This window comes from Heptranchias perlo, chromosome 16, assembly GCF_035084215.1.
Source record: "Heptranchias perlo isolate sHepPer1 chromosome 16, sHepPer1.hap1, whole genome shotgun sequence".
Taxonomy (NCBI): domain Eukaryota; kingdom Metazoa; phylum Chordata; class Chondrichthyes; order Hexanchiformes; family Hexanchidae; genus Heptranchias; species Heptranchias perlo.
In genome coordinates this window covers 44,425,777-44,450,745 of record NC_090340.1, presented here as the reverse complement: position 1 = coordinate 44,450,745, position 24,969 = coordinate 44,425,777, and the positions used below count along the sequence as shown (strand labels likewise).

Here is a 24,969-nt window from a genome sequence, read left to right as displayed (position 1 = left end):
TGATGGGATAGAGAGCCATCTATCCAAGTGTGCCGATAACACAAAGATAGGCAGCACTGTAAGCAGTGCAAATGGAAGTATAAAATTACAGAAAGATATTAATAGATTAAGTGAATGGGCAAAACTGTGGCAAATGGATTTCAGTGTAGGCAAGTGTGAGGTCATCCACTTTGGACCTAAAAAGGATAGATCAGTGTACTTTCTAAATGGTGAAAAGCTCAAAACAGTAGAGGTCGAAAGAGACTATGGGGTCATGGACATAGATCATTAAAATGTCATGGACAGGTACAGGAAATAATCAAAAAGGCTAAGGGAATGCTTGCCTTTTTATCTAGAGGACTCGAATACAAGGGGGTAGAAGTTATGCTACAGCTATACAAAGCCCTGGTTAGATCACACCTGGAGTGTTCAGTTCTGAGCACCGCATCTTAGGAAGGATATATTGGCCTTGGAGGGAGTGCAGCATAGATTTACTAGAATGATAACTGGGCTCCAAGGGCTACATTATGAGGAGAGATTACATAAACTAGGGTTGTATTCCCTGGAATTTAGAAGATTAAGGGGTGATTTGATCGAAGTTTTCAAGATATTAAGGGGAACTGATAGGTATATAGAGAGAAACTATTTCTGCTGGCTGGGGGAGTCTAGAACTAGGGGACATAGCCTAAAAATTAGAGCCAGGATTTTCAGGAGTAAAGTTAGGAAACACTTTTACACGCAAAGGGTGGTAGAGGTTTGGAACTCTCTTCTGCAAATGGCAGTTGATGCTAGCTCAATTGTTAACTTTAAATCTGAAATTGATAGATTTTTGTTAACCAATGGTATTAAGAGATATGGGGCTAAGATGGGTACATGGAGTTAGGTCACAGATCAGCTATGATCTCATTGAATGGAGGAATAGGCTCGAGGGGCTAAATGGCCTACACCTGTTCCTATGCTATGCAGCACTTTACAGTGACCCTATGAACACCATAAAGATCCAAAAAAGTGTTCATGTAATATTTTTATTTATATTTATTAAAGACCAGTAGAATTTCAAGAAAAAAAGATAAACTAGCAACGCTACGATCGCTGCTTTTGTCCATCTTTTGTCTTCTGCAGTTAGGAAGGAGTGGCAATTTATGCTGTTGATGTCTTTACTGTTACTGTCAATGATATTCCATAGTGATTTGACAATGTTGTGTTTGGACATTGGGAGTTATATTTGAGTTTAAGATCAAAGTTTCAGAAGTTCTCATTGTAGCTGTTCAGAAACTATTGAGAATTTGTTCATGAAAGTTTGAGGATTGAATTGGAGAAATAATAGTGGTTTTTAATTATAATAATATAATACTTGCATTTCTATAACCTCTTAGCACATTGAAACATCTGAAGTGGTTCACACAATGAATTACATTTGAAGTGTAGTGACTGTTGTAATTGTTCAATAATATTCAACAGATTCATTGTCATGAAAGCAGTGTTTGTGAATTATTAGGATGTATGTGTTATATTGTTGCTCTAAAAAAAAACATAGCTGAAGAGTAAAAACCTAACCTGATGGGATGGCACTGCAGGTCATTTGGCATCTAAAAGAGAAAGAAAGACTAACCTTTTGGGTGTTGCCCTTCGTGAGAACTAGAAGGGTATGTTATGTTGGTGGAGAGCCCTGTTGGCACAAGAGTGCTTAATAATTCTTTTCCAAAGGAGTAGGGTTGCCAACTCTGGTTGGAAGCATTCCTGATAGTTTGTTCACGTGGCATTCTGACCACATGACATCTTATCACATGTCTTCGACAAATGTTATTACTTTTACCTTATAACGGATGGGTCCCCTGTAGTTGAGTAACTTTGTTCATGGTTTCGCGCCACCAGCTATTGTGCGAGAAGATCAAAGATCCAGGAGGCGAAGAAGGAAAACCGAGTGCGGGGAAGAGGGGAAACCAAAGGTGGAGAAATGATTCTCAGAGGGGAAACCAAAGGTGGGAGGAACTTTGATACCACCAGTAACTAATAGTAACTCACTGACATTGCCCCGATAACTAATAGTAATACTGGTAACACTCAGATTCCCCTCATAACCAATAGTAATACAATAATTCACTGATAGTCCATATGTAACTGGTAGTAATAGGTGTAACGCCCAATATCCCACCTGTAACGAATAGTAATTTTATAACCTGTTGATAGTCACCCTGAAACGACAACCAGAATCCCTCTGCACTGCACAAGGTGTGGTCAGGTTCCCCAGTCGATGCCACTTAAGACCATAAGAGATAGGAGCAGGAGTAGGCCATTCGGCCCCTCGAGTCTGCTCCGCCATTTAATGAGAACATGGCTGATCCGATTTTTACCTCAACTCCACTTTCCCGCCCTTTCCCCTTACTGATCAAAAATTTGTCTAACTCAGCCTTGAATGTATTCAATGACTCAGCCTCCACAGCTTTTTGGGGTAAAGAATTCCAAAGATTCACGACCCTCTAGGAGAAGAAATTCCTCCTCATTTCCGTCTTAAACAGGCGACCCCTTATTCTGAGACGATGCCCCCTAGCTTTAGATTCCCCATGAGGGGTAACATCCTCTCAGCATCTACCCTATCGAGTCTCCTCAGAATCTTGTATGTTTCAATAAGATCTCCTCTCATTCTTCTAAACTCCAATGAGTATAGACCCAACCTGTTCAATCTTTCCTCATAAGACAACCCTTCCATACCCGGAATCAACCTAGTGAACCTGCTCTGAACTGCCTCCAATGCAAGTATGTCCTTCCTTAAATAAGGGCACCAGAACTGCACGCAGTACTCCAGGTGTGGTCTCACCAGCACCCTGTACAGTTGTAGCATGACTTCCCTGCTTTTATACTCCATCCCCCTAGAAATAAAGGTCAATATTCCGTTTGCCTTCCGGATTACCTGCTACACTTGTATGTTGACTTTTTGTGTTTCATGTACGAGGACACCCGGATCCCTCTGTACCACAGCATTTTGTAATATTTCTCCATTCAAATAATATTTTGCTTTTTGATTTTTCCTCCCAAAGTGGACAACTTCACATTTTCCCATATTATATTCCATCTGCCAAATTTTTGCCCATTCGCTTAACCTGTCAATATCCCTTTGCAGACACTTTGTGTCCTCATCACAACTTGCTCTTCCACCTATCTTTGTATCATCAGCAAATTTGGCCACAAGACACTCTGTTCCTTCATCCAAGTCATTGATATATATTGTAAATAGTTGAGGTCCCAGCACTGAGCCCTGCGCACCCCACTAGTTACAGATTGTCATTTTGAAAATGACCCTTTTATCCCGACTCTGTGTTTTCTGTTAGTTAGCCAATCCTCTATCCATGCCAGTATATTACCCCCAACACCATGAGCTCTTTTCTTGTGTAGTAATCTTTTATGTGGCACCTTATCGAATGCCTTTTGGAAATCCAAATATACTGCATCCATTGGTTCCTCTTTATCCACCCTGCCCGTTACTTCCTCAAAGAATTCTAATAAATTTGTCAGACATGATTTCCCCGTCGTTAAACCATGTTGACTCTCCTTGATTGTATTATGAGTCTCCCAATGTTCTGCTACTACTTCCTTAATAATGGATTCTAGCATTTTCCCAATGACAGATGTTAGGCTAACTGGTCTATAGTTACCTGCTTTCTGTCTCACTCCCTTCTTGAATAGGGGTGATACGTTTGCAGTTTTCCAATCCTCTGGGACCTTTCCAGAATCTAGTGAATTCTGGAAGGTTACGACCAATGCATCCACTATCTCTGTAGCCACTTCCTTTAAGACCCTCAGATGCAAGCCATCAGGTCCAGGGGACTGGTCAGCCTTTAGACTCATTAGTTTACCTAGTATTTTTTCTCTAGTGATAGTGATGTTTTTAGTTCCTCCCTCCCCTTTGCCCCTTAATTTTCTACTATTATTGGTATGTATAAAATATCTGTTCAATTCCTCTGCCATTTCCTCATTTTCCATTATTATTTCCCCAGTCTCTTCCTCTAAGGGACCAATGTTTACTTTGACTACCCTCTTCCTTTTTATATACTTGTAGAAGCTTTTACTGTCAGTTTTTATATTTCTTGCTAGTTTACTCTCATAATTTATTTTCTCCCTCTTTATTATTCTTTTAGTCATCCTTTGCTAGTTTTTAAAGTTTTCCCAATCTTTGGGCTTACCAGTAATCTTTGCCATGTTGTATGCTTTTTCTTTTAACCTGATAACATCCTTGACTTCCTTAGTTAGCCATGGTTGGTTCACCCTTTTTGTGGAGTCTTTCCTTCTCTCAGGGATATATTTTTGTTGCGCATCATAAAATATCTTTTTAAATGTTTGCCACTGCTTATCCACCATCATACCATCTAATCTGTATACCCAGTCCACTTTAGCCAATTCTGCCCTCATTCCTTTATAATTGCCCTTATTTAAGTTTAATGCAGTAGTTTCAGACCCAAGATCCTTGCTCTCAAACTGGATGTGAAATTCTATCATGTTATGATCACTGCTTCCCAAGGGATCCTTTACTTTGAGATCATTAATTAATCCTGTTTCGTTACCCATTACCAGATCCAAAATGGCCTGTTCCCTGGTTGGTTCCCCGACTTATTGGTCTAAGAAACAGTCCCTAATACACTCTATGAACTCCTCATCAGGGCTATTTTTGCCAATTTGATTTGTCCAATCTATGTGAAAGTTAAAATCGCCTATGATTGTTGCATTACCTTTTTTACCAGCCCCCCTTATTTCCTGATTAATATTTTGCCCTACAGTGTAGCTACTGTTAGGGGGCCTTTATACCACTCCCACCGGTGATTTCTTTCCCTTGCTATTTCTTACCTCCACCAAATTGATTTGACATCTTGATCTTCTGAGCCAAGATCATTTCTCACTATTATACCAATTTCATCCTTTATTAACAGAGCTACCCCACCATCCTTACCTTTTTTCCTGTCCTTCCGAAATGTTAAATAACCCTGAATATTTAGCTCCCAAATTTGGTCACCTTGCAACCACGTCTCTGTAATGGCCATGAGATCGTATTCATTTGTTTCTATTTGTGCCGTCAATTCATCTATCTTATTACGAATGCTGCGTGCATTCAGATAAAGAACCTTTAATTTTGTCTTTTTACCATTCTTTTCTACCCCGGCCCCATTTGCTGGTGCACTCTTATATTTGGATGCTCTGTCCCTTCCTGACACACCATGTTTATCATTACCCCCATCACTTTCCTGTACTACTTCCTTGTCTTTTCTCTTTATCGATCTAAACTTCGCCCCACCTGAGCCCTCCTTCCCCCCTCTATTTAGTTTAAAGCCTTCTCTACCGCCCTAGATATTCGGTTTGCTAGAATACTGGTCCCAGCATGGTTCAGGTGAAGCCCGTCCCAACAGAACAGCTCCCTCTTTCCCCATTATTGGTGCCAGTGCCCCATGAATCGAAACCCACTTCTCCCACACCAATCTTTGAGCCACACATTCATCTCTCTGATCTGATTTACCGTGTGCCAATTTGCTCGTGGCTCAGGTAATAATCCAGAGATTATCACCTTTGTGGTTCTGCTTTTTAATTTTGTCCCTAGCTGCTCAAACTCCCTCAGCCGAACCTCTTTCTTAGTCCTACCTATGTCGTTGGTACCTACGTGGATCATGACAACTGGATCCTCCCCCTCCCACTCCAAGTTTCTCTCCAGCCCTGAGTAGATGTCCTTAACCCTGGCAACACGGCCTTCAGGACTCTCACTCTTGGCTGCAGAGAACAGTGTCTATCCCTCTAACTATACTGTTGCCTATTACAACCACATTCCTTTTTACTCCCCCCATTTGAATGGCCCCCTGAACCACGGTGCCGTGGCCAGTTTGCTCATACTCCCTGCAGTCCCTGCACTCGTCCACAAGGGCTGCAAGAACCTCGTGTCTATTGGACAAGTGCAGAGGTTGAGGCTTCTGCAATGCTACATCCTGGATCCCCGTACCTGCCTCACTCGCAGTCACATCCTCCTGTCCCTGACCACGTGCCAATTCTACAGTATTTAGTCTAAGGGGCGTGACTGCCTCCTGGATCAAAGTGTCCAGGTGACTTCCTCCCTCCCTGATGCATCGCGATGTCTGCAGCTCGGACTCCAGCTCCTCAACTCGGAGCCGAAGTTCCTCGAGCTGCAAATACTTACCGCACATGTAGTTGTCCTGGACAAAACTGTCCAGTAGTTCCCACATATTGCAGCTGCAACACATCTCCTGCCCTGTCATAACTATTTTATTCATTTAATTGATTACTACAATGCCAATCAAATTATTTTTAGGTTGAACTAAGTATTGGCCTTGTTTAATTTATTAAATTAAGTTTATTTTTTTTTAAATGTAGTTTTCTGCTATAAGTTACTTAGCCCACAGTCCTAAGAAAGAAGAAAACAGAAGAGATACTCACCACCAACCACCTACCTGCCTTACCTGTGACGTCACACTGCAGTTTTGTTTTGTTGTTGCTGTGACCCGCTCTCAGTACGCTCCTCTCCGCTGACTAATCAAATGCACCTCACCCCTTACTGCACCGAATCCCCTCACTCACCAAATTCCCAATTATAGACTCTGTCGAAACCAGACTCCATCGATACCTGCTACTCCGTGCTCCCTCACTCCCTCCACTTTTAACAGACCCAATCTCTCTCGCTATCTCTTTAACTTTGGTTTGGACTCAGGTTCTGTATGAAGGTGACAACTCTGAACTGGAAACCTCAATCATAGCCAATCTGTACTTGGACTTCACATGCCAAAACCGGCTGGCACAGACCGACCTGAGCCAAACCGAGAGATCGCATAAAGGGCACTGGGCTCGGTGTTTGGGGCACTTCTTACAGAGCACAATGTCCGAAACTCAGCTCAGCACCAAAATTTCTAAACTACTCCCTGGGTTCATACTCAATAAAGGAGCGTTTTCATAGAATGATAGAAATTACAGCATAGGAGGAGGCCATTTGGCCCCTGGGGCCTGTGCCGAAGCTGGCACTGTCTCCTGTAATCTCATTCCCTCTAGATCCCTTTATATTCCTTCTATTAAAATATTTATCCCATTCCCTTTTAAATGATGTTTAAGTCTCGACCTCAATACCTTGTGGTAAAGTAACCCATGCTCTAATAACCCTCAGTTCAAGAACCTTCCTCCTCCCTTCCCCCTTGGTTCTTCCAGTGAAAATCCTTGACCTCTGTATCCTTGTATCCCATTCACCCACCAGTGAAAATCCTCGGTCTCTGTCCCCTTGTTCTCTATCCGCCCACCAGTGGAAACAATCTTTCACTGTTTACCCACAGTAAAGTCCCCAGGTTTCACTCACTCCTTTACTGGCTACTCTTCTCTAGGTGCTGTTCCCACTCACCATGTTGCTGCTGCTGCTCCTGGCTCTGCAGGAAATGCTGGTGGTCTCCACACCCACCACGTTCCCCAGTCACCCTCTCTTACCCTCACCCAAGACCCAATTCCCCCAACCCCCTTCTCTCCCCCGACCCCCCCAATTCTCGACTCCCACCTTCCAACCCTGATTCCCGACATACCTTCCAGTCCCGGCGGTGGGTGGGTAACGTCACTGAGCTGGAGGCTTCTCTGCCGTGGCCGCTGGTGACGTCACAGAGCAGAAAATTTAAAGCACGACGATCTCCCGGGTGGCAAGAGGCAGCACCCGGGAGACCCATGCTCCATTCCGGGAGACTTCTGGGCAATTCGGGAGGCTTGGCAACCCTACAAAGGAGTGAGAAAGAGAAATTTTATTGGAGGGAATGTAATAGTAATATTGGTTTTGCTCAAATCTTACCTGATCCAGGATAGTGGTCAGGAAACACAGTTGGCCTCAATAGGATGGAAATTACTTTAGGTACGTTTTTGGGCCTGAAATGGGCATCATAGAGTTTGGTAGTGACTGCACGTTCCATTATGTGTATAGCCACTAATATTTACTGATCTAATTTGATACTAGTTCAATATCTAGAAGTAAAGGGAATTAAGGGTTACGGGGAGCGGGCAGGAAATTGGACATGAATTTAGATTTGAGGTTAGGATCAGATCAGCCATGATCTTATTGAATGGCGGAGCAGGCTCGAGGGGCCGATTGGCCTACTCCTGCTCCTATTTCTTATGTTCTTATGTTCTTAATATTTGTTTTGGGCTAGAAATTAGACTGTTGAGTTTGAGAAGGGATACATTTTGTTTGTTACAAATGCTGGAAAAAGTGACTTGAGCTCCCACTCAGATGATGAGGAAATGCTAAGCCCTACATGATCAGTTCTAGTGTGAGATAACAGCAGTGACCAATTCCTCTGAAGATACCCTTGCAATGTTTCCTCATTAATAATACCTCTTTTACAGCATCAGGTGACATTTTAATTCTCAGCACATTTGGTTGAAAGTCATTGAGACTGCTGAATGAGGAGTTATTTTGTGTTGCAGTGAAATTACATTGATGAAATCAAGATAGTCATTGGAGTGGACACAAGGGATTTAATTTTACAAAATCAGTGGCAGGACTTAATCGCTTAATCCACCTGCAGAAGGAAGTTTCTGGAAGTTTTATTTATAGCAATATATCACAGTCAACAGAGAATACCCATCAGTAGTTGTTGATGGTCAGAATGTCTTTCTTCGTCTTTACGATTGAATCATTTTGCGTAGCTTCCTCAGCTGCTAACTTCCCTTCTTTTCTTCCCTCTGACGCCTGACCATCCTGCAGGCCCTCATTCACCTAGCCCATCATTGCAACTTCTCTCCATCTCCCCATGCCATCCCTTTCTAAGCTCATCTCTTCCTCTTGCCCTCTTTATCTCCTTCCCACTGATTCCCCCAAGTCTTGTGGCACCTCTCCCCTCGGAGGCTTGGTATATACTCCTTTCTTCCTCTGTGAAGCACCTCGGACCAATTTCTATTTTAAAGGCACTAGAGAAATGTAAGTTTTGCTGTTGCACCAATGCAGTAAGTAATTTCAGTTTCTCTGTACTAAACTGAAGGATTAAACAAATCAACTTTTGTTTGAACTTTCTGCTAACGAATGTTTGTTAATCCATTTTTGGAGAAGTGAGAATACTCAGAGCAGCGTTAAACATGGGTAAAATGTTTGTCAGCGCACTCTCTCGCACCAATCTGTACTCACCTATTTTTCTCTCTAAAACTAGCAATCAGAGGGAAATATCACCTTTTATTATTAAAAGAGAGAGTCAACGGTCCTAATATTTACGAGGAGGCAGGGAGGGAGCGCAGTAGTGCGGGGAAAACTTGGCAAGCAGCAGGACCTCATTATAATTTTTTTCTTCTGCTTCTCACCTGTCAGGAAGGGAGCGAGAGACCGGGGGGTGGGGGGAGTTGGAGAGAAGCCATCGCGCGGGGGGAGAGAGAAGCCACAGTTGGCAGAAGGGAGGCTTGCAAGGAGTGCTGTAAAAGGCAATTACCTTCTTGAGCCGGCAGCTCCCATCTCCCTTTCACTGCCAGTGAGCCCAGGGAAACAGGGCGGCAACTGTTAAAATTAAATCAGGCTGCCAATTGCACAGTGGGAGCCTGATTTAAATATGTTAATAAAGCGTCTCACCTCTCCAAGGTCAAACACTCGCACAACACGAAACCCTTCTCCTATGTGGTAGGTTGGGGTCACAATCCCTGTTTTAAAATTATTAACCTCCTCCCCGTCTCCCTCCCACCCATCGTTGGGGGAGGGGGGGTTAATATCGAGGCCAATATGTTTGTGAATCCTAATATCTAGGTGTATGAAAAAGAAATATTATTTCAAATTAAACATCTGGCTAGAAACAAAATTCTGAGGGTTAGGAACAGTATAATACTAAAGCTGTATTGCAAAACCCAGCTTAAAATCAACAAGTTTTTGTGGCTTTCCTGTCCCGTGGCTCACCTCCATTACCTCATCTGCGACCTATTCCTTTTTGGAAATCTCTTTGTGGAAATCTCTTTGTGGATCAGTACTAAAAGTAGCACTTTGCACATGTCTTTTTTTGACAGTCCACATTTTTTCCAGTTTGATTTTTATACAGCCAATTAAGAGCTATTTGGAATCATCACCGTAAGGCATTTCTTGGATTTTGAATTTTACATTTTTCCATGTGATGCTTCAAGTCATGTCACCCGTTATCATCTCCTTGGTGAATTAGTTGATCTGAGCTGGGGTGGCATAGGGTCATTGCAATTGACCCTGGCACCTTTGGGGTTTTTTTTATTCGTTCACAGGATGTGGGCGTCGCTGGCGAGGCCAGCATTTATTGCCCATCCCTAATTGCCCTTGAGAAGGTGGTGGTGAGCCGCCTTCTTGAACCGCTGCAGTCCGTGTGGTGAAGGTTCTCCCACAGTGCTGTTAGGAAGGGAGTTCCAGGATTTTGACCCAGCGTCGATGAAGGAACGGCGATATATTTCCAAGTCGGGATGGTGTGTGACTTGGAGGCTAACGTGCAGGTGGTGTTGTTCCCATGCGCCTGCTGCTCTTGTCCTTCTAGATGGTAGAGGTCGCGGGTTTGGGAGGTGCTGTCGAAGAAGCCTTGGAGAGTTGCTGCAGTGCATCCTGTGGATGGTACACACTGCAGCCACAGTGCGCCGGTGGTGAAGGGAGTGAATGTTTAGGGTGGTGGATGGGGTGCCAATCAAGCGGGCTGCTTTATCTTGGATGGTGTCGAGCTTCTTTAGTGTTGTTGGAGCTGCACTCATCCAAGCAAGTGGAGAGTATTCCATCACACTCCTGACTTGTGCCTTGTAGATGGTGGAAAGGCTTTGGGGAGTCAGGAATTTGAAATGGGAAAGAATGGCCATGGTTCTTGCTCTTGATCACTATCCAATGACTTCTGCTGGAGGTGTGCATATATGGGTATCAGATAAGTGGGTTATGATATCATTAGGCTCATACATAAATAGTGGCCACCTGGACACATGGAACTGTAGTTCAGCAAAAAGTTGATACCTTCTAGAGCAGAGAGAAAGGGAGAAGTATTTATTTTAAAAGAAGCAGTGCCACATAACTGAAGCAGCTTTGAGCAGTATTGTCTCATTTGCACATGATGTAGTTACCTAACACTCTGGTTCCCTCCAAACTTGAAGCATCATTTTGCATAAACACAAGCTCCCAAGATGCACATATGCATTCATGGTCTAGGTCCTGTATGGAATTGAAGCATTCAATCTGTGCTAAATCCAGTAGATCCAATCTCATTATTAGAGTGATTCTCAAAGTAACTGTGAATTAACTCACTGTTTAGTTTTGAATTGGGCAAAAGGTGTAAATACAAGTATATACTTATGGCACCAGTTTGATGCTGGATTTTTAAATCCAGAGTAAATCTAGCACCAAATTATTTGTGTAACAGGATCTAGCTCCAGTAGCTGTTGCCTATTTTAATTTTTTTAAATGTACAATTAAAATTTCCTGGTAAACCATGTTATTGCACTTTACAGTACACTGTTGATTAGAGTTTCATCAGTGGCATATGGCTGTGGGTGGCTTGTACATGACCCAGGCTGTTAGTATTTACTATGTTTACCTGAATGGGGTGGGAGAAGTGACACAAAGAATGGTGTTACTGTATAGTTCACCTTTCTCTTTTACCTTTTAATTATAAATGTAACCTCTACAAAATATGACATTTGTTCTATTGTAATTACATTAAAGTAAATCCATATTTTTATTGACTTTGATTTATTCTACAGTACATTATTAGTAATCTACAATTAAATAGCCTTGTTTATTGAACAGTACCTTCATAAGACAAAATTTGACACAAAAGGCCAACAATGCACATTTAAAAAAGAAACCATATACTTGATTGGAAATGCACAAAAGTCAATGATGAGTCAAATATTGGTGAATTGTTTTATGCTGTAGGTATTGTATAAAAATATAGATAAACCAGGGTACTGATTGTAACAGATTTGTCTTTTCTGTTGCAGGCAGCACATGGGAAACCCTATCCAGGCACATTGGAGTTACCAGGTACAATGATTTGCAAACGAAATAACAAGAATGTCATTTTGTTAAATGGATTTCATTACCATTTTGAATTTATATATTAACCTTTTAAATTTATATATTGTTGTAAATGAACTTCAATGTGTATACAACAAGCTAATATATTTTTCTTTATCTGGTTGCTCTATAGCCACAGATTTTTTAAATGCAGTTTAACAAGTATTCAACCATTTCAAAAAGTTGTGCGTAGGTTTATGAGAAATCTTAATTTCTTTTAAAAAAAACTGTTGAAAATGACTACTTATATTTGGACTACTACTGTGATATTTTAATGTTATACATTTTCATATAGGGTGCAAGTTACCTTTTTATTGTGATTAGCAGGATGGTTGATGTTATTTATTATTTTAATATACTTTTTTTTTATTCGTTCATGGGATGTGGGCGTCGCTGACGAGGCCAGCATTTATTGCCCATCCCTAATTGCCCTCGAGAAGGTGGTGGTGAGCCGCCTTCTTGAACCGCTGCAGTCCGTGTGGTGACGGTTCTCCCACAGTGCTGTTAGGAAGGGAGTTCCAGGATTTTGACCCAGCGTCGATGAAGGAACGGCGATATATTTCCAAGTCGGGATGGTGTGTGACTTGGAGGGGAACGTGCAGGTGGTGTTGTTCCCATGCGCCTGCTGCTCTTGTCCTTCGAGGTGGTAGAGGTCGCGGGTTTGGGAGGTGCTGTCGAAGAAGCCTTGGCGAGTTGCTGCAGTGCATCCTGTGGATGGTGCACACTGCAGCCACAGTGCGCCGGTGGTGAAGGGAGTGAATGTTTAGGGTGGTGGATGGGGTGCCAATCAAGCGGGCTGCTTTATCTTGGATGGTGTCGAGCTTCTTGAGTGTTGCTGGAGCTGCACTCATCCAGGCAAGTGGAGAGTATTCCATCACACTCCTGACTTGTGCCTTGTAGATGGTGGAAAGGCTTTGGGGAGTCAGGAGGTGAGTCACTCGCCGCAGAATACAGCAGGTACATAAAGAATTAAAGCCATAGGTAATGGCCCAGAATTTGCTGGAATGGAGCGTCTTGCAGCTCGTCCCGTTAGTTAGACTTTTTCCCTCACCCTTCATCTTGAAATTTTTTGCGCAGCAAATTGCTTGAAGTGCGAGCAGATAACGGTGCAGCAACGGCAACGGGGCGTCTGGGACCTTGGTGAACGATGGGACCCACGGTCTATCTCTTAACCAATGGGATTTAAGGATTGAGAAAGAAACAGAGGAATGGCGGAGAAGGAATTAGGGTGAACTAGAGTCAAATCAGGTATAGAAAGAGAAATAAAGTGAGGGAAGGAAAGATTGGATTAAGAGAGAGCAAAAAGAGACAGAAAGGAAATGTAAGGAAAAAAAATTTAAAAATTTAGAATTTAAAAAGTCTCCAAGAATAATTTACTACCTGCAGGAATGAGAACGTTTCAATTGTTCTCTTTCCGGACCGGAGAGGTTGAGTGGCGATGCAGGAACATAAATCTCCTCATTCAAAAGATCAATATGCTGTTTCTGTGGTGAGTTTAATTGGTAATTAATGTGCAAATTCAGCAATTTCTTGAAACTCACAGGCGAGCTGAGTTTTCGCGAGGCTAATGGCGGAGCGGTGCAAATCGTCCAGTAATTTGTGGCGATTCACAACTCACGAGTTATCTTTTCCTTGCCACAAATTGCTAGATGATTTACACACTAATAACGGTGTGCGCATTAAACTTGCTATTATTTTACCAGCAAATTCTGGGCCATTATGGTTAGGTGTTATAATACATTTGTGCACAGTACTTCACTGCATGAAGAAATGTAGTGCAGTTCCAATCTAGCTCATGCAAAATGCCCTCATTTCAACAACAGAATGTGGAAAAACAGAAAATGATGGATTTAAATGTCATGATTACACTAGCCCGGAAAAGAGTTCCATCTTTGCAGTCTGTCCATATTTCTAATGTTTTATTAGCAAATCTGGGATAAGTAGAAGATAAAACCACTTGCTTTATACTTTATTGGAATTAAATCCAGACTGGGCAATGTTCAAAATTGGCCTATAACTTCACTGGAATGAAATCCACCTTCTGCAAGGCTGTTGTGCTTTGTTTAATTGTCTTGAAATGCAGTAATATTTCCACATTGTGTGGGCAGCAGCATATTGTGCTCAATCATCACTGCTGTCTCCCCCTCATACATGATGATGCCAAAGTTCAGTTTTAGTGACAAGACACAGCTGCTGGCTATTTCCAGTAAATTTGATGTTTCAGGCACAGGCAAAGGAACGGTTGGACAGATTCTGAACAGTTATCCAGCTTGTTTCAATGAACGGATTTGTGGTTGACTGCTTATAATCAGTACTGCTTGACCAAATATGTCTGTTTATTTGGGAATGTTCATTCACAGAGATGAGAAAGCTTTATATTTAAATATAGAAAAAATAATACTGACACTTTAAAAATTGAGAGAACAATTTATAGATTCATCAAGTAAAAATATCTCTCTGACTGTTGTACCATGTTGAGTGTGCCTACTACCCAACCAACACTCTATTTTAAAAAATAGTGTACATTGGATTCCACTCTGTCTCCACAGATCCTTCCACCCACGTTAATACTTCGATTTAAAAACTTAGGTCTTCAAATTATGCTGTGAGAATATTAGTGTGAGCATACTTGATGTGTTTGTAAGAAATTCTTTTGTCTATTAAATAGGTCAGGACCTCTAATTAAACAATGGACTAGAGAATTCCATTTACAACAATAACAACTACTTGCATTTATATAGCGCCTTTAACATAGTAAAACGTCCCCAGGGGCTTCACAGGAGCGTTATCAAAACCAAAATTTCACACTGAGCCACGTAAGGAGATATTAGGGCTTGGTTAAAGAAGGAGGTTTCAAGGAGTATCTTAAAGGAGGAGAGAGAGGTGGAGAGGTTTAGGGAGGGGATTGCAGAGCTTAGGACCCAAGCAGCTGAAGACACGGCCGCCAATGGTGGAGCGATTTAAAATCGGGGATGCACAAGAGGCCAGAATTAGAGGAGCACAGAGATCTCGGAGGGTTGTAAGGCTGGAGGAGGTCACGGAGGTAGTGAGAAGTGAGACCTTGGAGGGATTTGAAAACAAGGATGAGAATTTTAAAATCGAGGAGTTGCTGGACCGGGAGCCAATGTAGGTCAGCTAGCAAAAGGGTGATGGGTGAATGGGACTTGATGCGAGTTAGGATATGGGCAGCTGAGTTTTGGATGAGCTCAAGTTTATGGAGGGTGGAAGATGGGAGGCCGACCAGGAGAGCATTGGAATAGTCAAGTCTAGAGGTAACAAAGGCATGGATGAGGGTTTCAGCAGCAGAAGAGTTGAGGCAGGGGCGGAGACTAGCAACATTATAAAGGTGGAAGTAGGCCGTCTTGGTGATGGAGCGGATATGTGGTCGGAAGCTCATCTCAGGGTCAAATAGGAGGCCAAGGTTGCGAACGGTCTGGTTCAGCCTCAGACAGTGGCCAGAGAGAGGAATGCAGTCGGTGGCTAGGGAACAGAGATTGTATAGTAAAAATTTTTTAACTAAAATTTGCACCACATAATTTCATGGCCTTAATATACTGGCCAAAAACTTTTCATACAATGAAAGAGATGGTCTCAGCACTGTTATTGGTGTGATAGAATATTTGTACAGATTGTCACTCTGACTGGACATAACGTTTGTAATTTCATCTTTGTTGCAAATATGTTAGGTGATCTGATTAATTTGTGTAGTTTGTTAGGTGCGGGTAGACTTTATTTCCCACCACTTGTAGGTGCCCTGCTGTGAACTTTAGAAAGAGCGCACAATATGCTTGCAATATAACTCGTTACTTGTAATCCTGGATCTCATAACTCTCTTATGCATTTGGTAGTCATGAATTATGTGGTCCAGTGTCAGCGATATACATTAGTACTCACTGTCCTATATCTTCTAAATAATTGTTTCTGATGCTGCTAGATGGTCAAGATTGTGGTAACTTTAATATATTAATAATTTTAGTATAGCCTAGAAATTACTGTTAATGCTATTAGTGAACAAAGGCTTAATGCACCTATCTGCCGTTCCTATGTCTGCTATTTTAAAATAAACAGGCAAATGCCCGCAGCAAAATAGCAGAGAAGGAATGCCATAGAAACATGTTAAGTGTTTATTTACTAAAGTTGCCAACAGTAATTTTTAGGTTTATATGTAGAAATTGTTCACCAAAAGGTATAGAATCATAGAATCATAGAAGTTACAACATGGAAACAGGCCCTTCGGCCCAACATATCCATGTCGCCCAGTTTATACCACTAAGCTAGTCCCAATTGCCTGCACTTGGCCCATATCCCTCTATACCCATCTTACCCATGTAACTGTCCAAATGCTTTTTAAAAGACAAAATTGTACCCGCCTCTACTACTGCCTCTGGCAGCTCGTTCCAGACACTCACCACCCTTTGAGTGAAAAAATTGCCCCTCTGGACCCTTTTGTATCTCTCCCCTCTCACCTTAAATCTATGCCCCCTCGTTATAGACTCCCCTACCTTTGGGAAAAGATTTTGACTATCGACCTTATCTATGCCCCTCATTATTTTATAGACTTCTATAAGATCACCCCTTAACCTCCGACTCTCCAGGGAAAAAAGTCCCAGTCTGTCTAACCTCTCCCTGTAAGTCAAACCATCAAGTCCCGGTAGCATCCTAGTAAATCTTTTCTGCACTCTTTCTAGTTTAATAATATCCTTTCTATAATAGGGTGACCAGAACTGTACACAGTACTCCAAGTGCGGCCTCACCAATGCCCTGTGCAACTTCAACAAGACATCCCAACTCCTGCATTCAATGTTCTGACCAATGAAACCAAGCATGCCGAATGCCTTCTTCACCACCCTATCCACCTGTGACTCCACTTTCAAGGAGCTATGAATCTGTACTCCCAGATCTCTTTGTTCTATAACTCTCCCCAACGCCCTACCATTAACGGAGTAGGTCCTGGCCCGATTCGATCTACCAAAATGCATCACCTCACATTTATCTAAATTAAACTCCATCTGCCATTCATCGGCCCACTGGCCCAATTTATCAAGATCCCGTTGCAATCCTAGATAACCTTCTTCACTGTCCACAATGCCACCAATCTTGGTGTCATCTGCAAACTTACTATCCATGCCTCCTAAATTCTCATCCAAATCATTAATATAAATAACAAATAACAGCGGACCCAGCACCGATCCCTGAGGCACACCGCTGGACACAGGCATCCAGTTTGAAAAACAACCCTCTACAACCACCCTCTGTCTTCTGTCGTCAAGCCAATTTTGTATCCAATTGGCTACCTCACCTTGGATCCCATGAGATTTAACCTTATGTAACAACCTACCATGCGGTACCTTGTCAAATGCTTTGCTGAAGTCCATGTAGACCACGTCTACTGCACAGCCCTCATCTATCTTCTTGGTTACCCCTTCAAAAAACTCAATCAAATTCGTGAGACATGATTTTCCTCTCACAAAACCATGCTGACTGTTCCTAATTAGTCCCTGCCTCTCCAAATGCCTGTAGATCCTGTCCCTCAGAATACCCTCTAACAACTTACCCACTACAGATGTCAGGCTCACTGGTCTGTAGTTCCCAGGCTTTTCCCTGCCACCCTTCTTAAACAAAGGCACAACATTTGCTACCCTCCAATCTTCAGGCACCTCACCTGTCGCGGTGGATGATTCAAATATCTCTGCTAGGGGACCCGCAATTTCCTCCCTAACCTCCCATAACGTCCTGGGATACATTTCATCAGGTCCCGGAGATTTATCTACCTTGATGCGCGTTAAGACTTCCAGCACCTCCCTCTCTGTAATATGTACACTCCTCAAGACATCACTATTTATTTCCCCAAGTTCCCTAACATCCATGCCTTTCTCAACCGTAAATACCGATGTGAAATATTCATTCAGGATCTCACCCATCTCTTGTGGTTCCGCACATAGATGACCTTGTTGATCCTTAAGAGGCCCTGCTCTCTCCCTAGTTACTCTTTTGCCCTTTATGTATTTGTAGAAGCTCTTTGGATTCACCTTTGCCTGATCTGCCAAAGCAATCTCATATCCCCTTTTTGCCCTCCTGATTTCTCTCTTAACTCTACTCCGGCAATCTCTATACTCTTCAAGGGATCCACTTGATCCCAGCTGCCTATGCATGTCATATGCCTCCTTCTTCTTTTTGACTAGGGCCTCAATCCCCCGAGTCATCCAAGGTTCCCTACTTCTACCAGCCTTGCCCTTCACTTTATAAGGAATGTGCTTACCCTGAACCCTGGTTAACACACTTTTGAAAGCCTCCCACTTACAAGACGTCCCTTTGCCTGCCAACAGACTCTCCCAATCAACTTCTGAAAGTTCCTGTCTAATACCATCAAAATTGGCCTTTCCCCAATTTAGAATTTAAACTTTTGGGCCAGACCTATCCTTCTCCATAGCTATCTTAAAACTAATGGAATTATGATCACTGGTCCCAAAGTGATCCCTCACTAACACTTCTGTCACCTGCCCTTCCTTATTTCCCAAGAGGAGGTCAAGTTTTGCCCCCTCTCTAGTCGGGCCATCCACATACTGAATGAGAAATTCCTCCTGAATACACTCAACAAATTTCTCTCCATCCAAGCCCCTAATGCTATGGCTGTCCCAGTCAATGTTGGGAAAGTTAAAGTCCCCTACTATTACCACCCTATTTTTCTTGCAGCTGTCTGTAATCTCCTTACATATTTGCTCCTCAATTTCCTGTTGACTATCAAAGTGATCTCTCCCTTCTTATTTTTCAGTTCTACCCATATAGACTCAGTGGGCGAACCCTCGGATATATCCCCTCTCACTACTGCCGTGATGTTCTCCCTAATCAAGAACGCAACTCCCCCTCCTCTCTTACCTCCTGCTCTATCTTTCCTATAGCATCTGTACCCTGGAACATTGAGCTGCCAGTCCTGCCCCTTCCTTAGCTATGTTTCAGTAATAGCTATAACATCCCAGTCCCATGTACCCATCCATGCCCTGAGTTCATCTGCCTTGCCCATCAGACTTCTTGCATTGAAATAAATGCAGTTTAATCTAGACTTCCCTTGGTCTTTGCCCTGCTTTCTCAGACCATCTGTCCGGTCATGTTCTGTACACTCTCCCTTACTGCCTTTTTTTTCTGTCACCACTTTATTTCCCACTGACTTCCTGCATCGGTTCCCATCCCCCTGCCACATTAGTTTAAACCCTCCCCAACAGCACTGGCAAACACTCCCCCTAGGACATTGGTTCCAGTCCTGCCCAGATGCAGACCGTCCAATTTGTACTGGTCCCACCTCCCCCAGAACCGGTTCCAATGGCCCAGGAATTTGAATCCCTCCCTCTTGCACCATCTCTCAAGCCACGTATTCATCTTAGCTATCCTGTCATTCCTACTCTGACTGACCTGTGGCACTGGTAGCAATCCTGAGATTACTACCTTTGAGGTCCTACTCTTTAGTTTAACTCCTAACTCCCTAAATTCAGCTTGTACGACCTCATCCTGTTTTTTACCTATATCGTTGGTGCCTATATGCACCACGACAACTGGCTGTTCACCCTCCCCCTCCAGAATGTCCTGCAGCCGCTCCGAGACATCCTTGACCCTTGCACCAGGGAGGCAACATACCATCCTGGAGTCTCGGTTGCGTCCGCAGAAACGCCTGTCTATTCCCCTTACAATCAAGTCCCCTATCACTATAGCTCTGCCACTCTTTTTCCTGCCCTCCTGTGCAGCAGAGCCAGCCACGGTGCCATGAACCTGGCCACTGCCACCTTCCCCTGGTGAGCCATCTCCCCCAACAGTATCCAAAACGGTATACCTGTTTTGGAGGGAGATGACCGCAGGGGGTCCCCTGCACTGCCTTCCTACTCTTCCTCTGTCTGTTGGTCACCCATTCACTATCTCCCTCAGTAATTTTTATCTGCGGTGTGACCAACTCACTGAACGTGCTATCCACGACTTTCTCAGCATCGCGGATGCTCCAAAGTGAGTCCATCCGCAGCTCCAGAGCCGTCAAGCGGTCAAACAATAGCTGCAGCTGGACACACTTCCCGCAGGTGAAGGAATCAGGGATACAGGAAGGAGCCCTGAATTCCCACATCCCACAAGAGGAACATGACACGGCCCTGGGATCTCCTGCCATGACTTAACCCTTAAATTAGCTTAAGAACAACTACAATGTCAAGAGAAAAAAAAAAGGAAAGAAAAACTACTTACCACTCCCTTTAAGGAGTTTACTCCTTTAAATTGTTCTCAATTTAGAGAATGTTAACTACACTAGGGACCTTGATTCACTAAAAAATAAACGCTACTTCCTATAAGACCAGCAGACCTTCCCTTTCCTTTTACTTTTGTTGCTGTAGATAAGTAGAAATACTCACCTGAACCTACTCACCAATCAGGTGCCTCCCGTGTGTCGCGTCCCGATCTGATTCCTGACGTCACTTGGAACTCGGTCGCAGCTCCGCTCGGCTCGGCTTGGCTCCTCTCAGCTGTTCTCAGCGCTCTGAAATCCCGCCTTTTATCGGACGCTCCCTCCGCTCGGCTCGGCTCCTCTCAGCTGTTCTCAGCGCTCTGAAATCCCGCCTTTTATCGGACGCTCCCTCCGCTCGGCTCGGCTCCTCTCAGCTGTTCTCAGCGCTCTGAAATCCCGCCTTTTATCGGACGCTCCCTCCGCTCGGCTGGGCTCCTCTCAGCTGTTCTCAGCGCTCTGAAATCTCGCCTTTTATCGGACGCTCCCTCCGCTCGGCTCGGCTCGGCTCCTCTCAGGTAAGAAAAAAAAAATCAATATTTCTATCATTTATTTTATTTGTTGGACCAGATGCAGTGTAATGGTGGGGAACAACATTGCCCGCAGGCCTGAGGGAAAAAAATGACCAAGGTAGATGTTGAGTAGTCAGTGCTACACATTGCATTGTCCATTACTCATAGCTAATTTCCAGCTGACTAGTATAAATTTTCCATATCCAGGGTTCTACAGCATCACTTAGCCAAACACACACTGTTAAGCCGCAATTAATACGCCCAAAATATGTTCCTTAAGTACAGTTAAAACAGTAGATCTGTGACAGAAGGGTTTGCTCAAACATTTTGTGAGGGCTTTGCTTCAGCTGCAATATTATCATGCTGAAGTTCCATTTTGCCATTTTTGGTTTTAAACATTGAACTCTCATGCACATAAATGGTGAAAATAATTTTTTGTTAAACCGGGCAAGGTTACAAAGCAGCTCTCCAAAGGAATTTTTGTTTGATAAGTAAAAGATAAAATACAATGACAGTGTGGAAAAAAAAAATTGTTGCCTCATAAGAAAACAATATTTTCATGATTAATTTATATAAGCCAATGGTTTGACTTCATGTAAAATTGGATACCTTTAATGAATGGCTATTAATATAATTCTGATTCATCATCTTTGTTAAGAATCTTACAAAAATCATGGACTTATTCATTAAAAATAAGTTTTCTATCGTCTGCAAAATTTTCCGTATCGACTCAGTTTTGATATGTGGAATAACCTAGTAATTTGCTGGAAGTCATAGTTAATGACACTGTCCACACTGGTGCTGACTAGTTTTATTATATATGTATGTATCTTGGACTTGTACTTTATTTTTTCTGGAAATTAATAAATCCCCAACAGATTTTGTGCTGAAGTAGATGTATCCATTTCATACTATGTCTTGCATTTACATTTTCATTTAGCGTACATTCTTTTGTGTATTCTGAGCAGCATGAGATCCCCTTCAATCGACTATTTGTTTTCTACAACTACAGTTGAATGTGACTACAAATATAATCCCCAACTTTATTTTACTGAAAGGACTGTTAGGTATACCACATAAAAAATTACTGTTTGTCAACTTCCTGTTGACTAAACTATGTACCATAGTGTATCTCAGAATAATTGAGTCCAATGTGTTCACCCTAAAATCTGTCAAAGTTCAAGAGCCTCTCTTACTTCTGAAATGAGCTATCAATCGAGGTGTTAATCAAAACTCAAGAATATCCCATGAAATGTTATTGAAACTGTTCAAACAGTGTTGGAAATCACTGTCAATGTTTTCATTTCTCAAACCCACCCTTTGCACGCAGGTGAAGTGAACAATTTCTTGTGGCTGGTTTAATATTGTGGATCCACATCCACATCCACTGTGAATTGTATTGTGACTGCCCAGACTCCTTTCACTTGGAGCTCTTATGACCAAAAAAAATTGATTGATACCAGTATTGTGGGCTGGAGTCAAGCTCCTTGTGAAAGGACAATGTTCTAATCCACTATGCCACCCAGTTTTCTCCGCCACGTTACTATTTAAATGATTGCTACAATAATGTACCAGATTGGTCATTATATTTTTTTCTTTTTCTGTTCTAGACTTGATCTCAATGATATTCCAAATGGTATTCGACTAGTTGCTCCAGATTTGGGAATATTTCTCATTAGTTGCATTACATTAGCTTTTTGTAATCGTTTGACAAAGAAAAAGACAACACCAAACAAGGAGACTGAGAGCATTGAATCCAATGAGGTGAGTACAAGTATTTTAGAAATTATATGGAATTTTTTGTAGAACATTGTTCATTGAGCTCACATCTGCTCAGTGATGTAGATGTTGTAAATTAAAAAGTAGTATTATCATAACCCGTTATTGGGCCCCAACTGCAATTTTGAACCTGGCCTGTGCGGGAAAGCCATTGCCACCTTCCTGGCAGGTGAAGACAGCAGGAAGAGGATCAAGGACCATCAGAGGCCATTTAAGGTAAGTTTTTCTTACATTCCTTGTCGGGCAAGGAGGAGCAGAAGTCCTCCCGAAACCCCCTCCCCATGACTTACCTTCTTGCCAGCGAACTTTTCTTTTGTGCCGGCCAACGACCTCTTGCCACCCGAACTTCCACTCCTGCCCGTCGGCCAGCTGCTGCTTCCTGCCCATTTCAGGTGAGCAGCTGACCGGTGGCATGCAGATAAGGCCTGGGAGTTAAAATCGCCTGTATCCGCCTACCTGCCCAAATCTCATTGCCAGTTTAAATTACCCCTTTAATTCTTTGGGAAGAGTGGGTTTAGGTGAGATAAAAACATTCCACGACATGTAGCTAGTGATTAAGTTGTATAACTACAATTATGATGAACTTGTTGACATAGTTTCTACTTCTGCAAGCTGGAGAAGGCTGCCTATTTGTTAGTAGTGTTTAAGGGCAAATAAAATGGGTGAAAATGGAGCAAAGGTCGTTTGATTTTGTTTTGCTCCATTTTTCTGTTTAGGTGCCTCCCTTGTCCATTGCCCCTCTTAACCCCCCCACCATGCAGCTTGTTGATTTTTGCTACTCTCTTTATACAACTTCAGGCTGTAAGCAAAACTTAGTGTAGCAGTAATAGTGGAAGAAAAGTCCATCACTGTTTTTGCGCACCAGTTTAGTCACATCTTTTTTGTTACTATTAAAATCCAGAGCAAAATATTACCCCATATAGTTTTACTATTTAATGTAATTTTAATCCCAGGCTATATCTGCCCATATAATATATAGAAAATCTTGAGGGTAAATTTTCTTAGGGCTTCAACTGCTCTGCTGTTGTAACTTCGGTGGAATCCCGTGTAGAAAGGGTTTTCGCTGAAGTTACAGCGGTGGAGTGGGAAAAGCTCTGAGGAAATGTCTGCATGACTTCCTGCCTACAAAAATGTATTTCCTGTTGTCATATTTTTGTCATACGTTTGTGTCAACTTTTCCCATTATAACTTTTATATCCACATTTATAATAGGTACTGCCTGCAAAAATTTGTCACGCTGTAATTTAATCTTCTTGCTAGTGTTAGTGCTGTAAAGCTTCAGTTTTGTGTCTTCCAGCTGCTCGGCCTGTACTGCAGAGAAACTGCTATGCTCCAACCAACCTTACTTCTCTACTTCTCAAATTGCAATGAGTTTAGCTATTTAACTACATATATAAAATACTATAAAATCAATATATTATATAAAATAAGAACAGACTGTATGACTTTAAAAAGGAGACTGAATTATGTCTGTGCGCTGAGGTCCAAATATCCCCCGTACTCTAACCCCGCTTCACCTGAAGACTGCACTTAATCTTGACTCCCCATGTGCAATGCAAGGGGAGATCAACTAGTAGGTAAATTAAAACCGTTACAAGTCAGAGTGATTCCATTTATACTCCGTGTAATTCCAACAGCTACTGAAATTGCAAGAATACCATTTGATATAACAAGCATTTAGTAATTTCTCATTTAGCAAACATATGTTGAATAATAAGATTTTGGGTAGCATACACAGGGGATTTTTTTTTAAAAAGGGGCCGCCCCTCTTTAGATCAAATTTATTTTTATTTGAGAACTGCTGCATAAGCCAAAATCTAACTGCACAGCTGTCCATTCACTTCATGTGCACGTAGATTGAGATTTGCCTAACGTAACTAGTTTGACCTGCTCAGATTAGGAGTGCAACACCTCAGTGTATATAAAGCTTATATTTTAATGAATTTTTCTGTGAATTCGGTCGTTTCCTTCAAAGTGTTAGACATGTAACTTGTAAGCAGTATTCCCAGCTTGCGTTATGAAATTCCATAGCCCTAGTTATGTGTAATGTAACCCTTCATTCTCTCTATGTGCTTTTATCTTACTTTCCATGGGATGACTGACCACTTTAATTTCTAGATGCAGAAGCTGCAGCTTCCAGTTGGTATGTAATGGTGTTTTTGATTTGATTTTTATGTTATTTGACGGAAGATATGGTCGACCTCATATATTTGACCTTTGTGATGCTTGTGCGTTTCTCTGGCTGAATACCTCGTATCTAAAATTTTACTGATTACACTGTAGCAAAGATAGCACAGTAAACTGAAATTAAAGTCATAGGAGACATTTTGATTCAACCCAGTCCTGGAATTATATCTATGGATACTGTTGAACTTTCGGAGACTTGTTTTAATGAATACTGCAACATCTCTCTAATCAGTATTTTAATATGAAAAACATCTAGAAAC

The 24,969-nt window shown here is 42.2% G+C and overlaps 1 protein-coding gene across 4 annotated transcripts in view; it reads left to right on the top strand.

Annotated features, from left to right (window-relative positions):
- The window catches only part of piezo1 (piezo type mechanosensitive ion channel component 1 (Er blood group)), a 334,545-nt gene that overhangs the window by 150,250 nt on the left and 159,326 nt on the right, over nt 1–24,969 (top strand). For all 4 annotated transcript variants that reach the window (XM_067998049.1, XM_067998050.1, XM_067998048.1 and 1 more), the window contains exons 4-5: nt 11,902–11,944; nt 22,354–22,507. In XM_067998049.1, the coding sequence (XP_067854150.1) occupies nt 11,902–11,944; nt 22,354–22,507 (197 nt within the window). The remainder of the gene's footprint in view (nt 1–11,901; nt 11,945–22,353; nt 22,508–24,969) is intronic.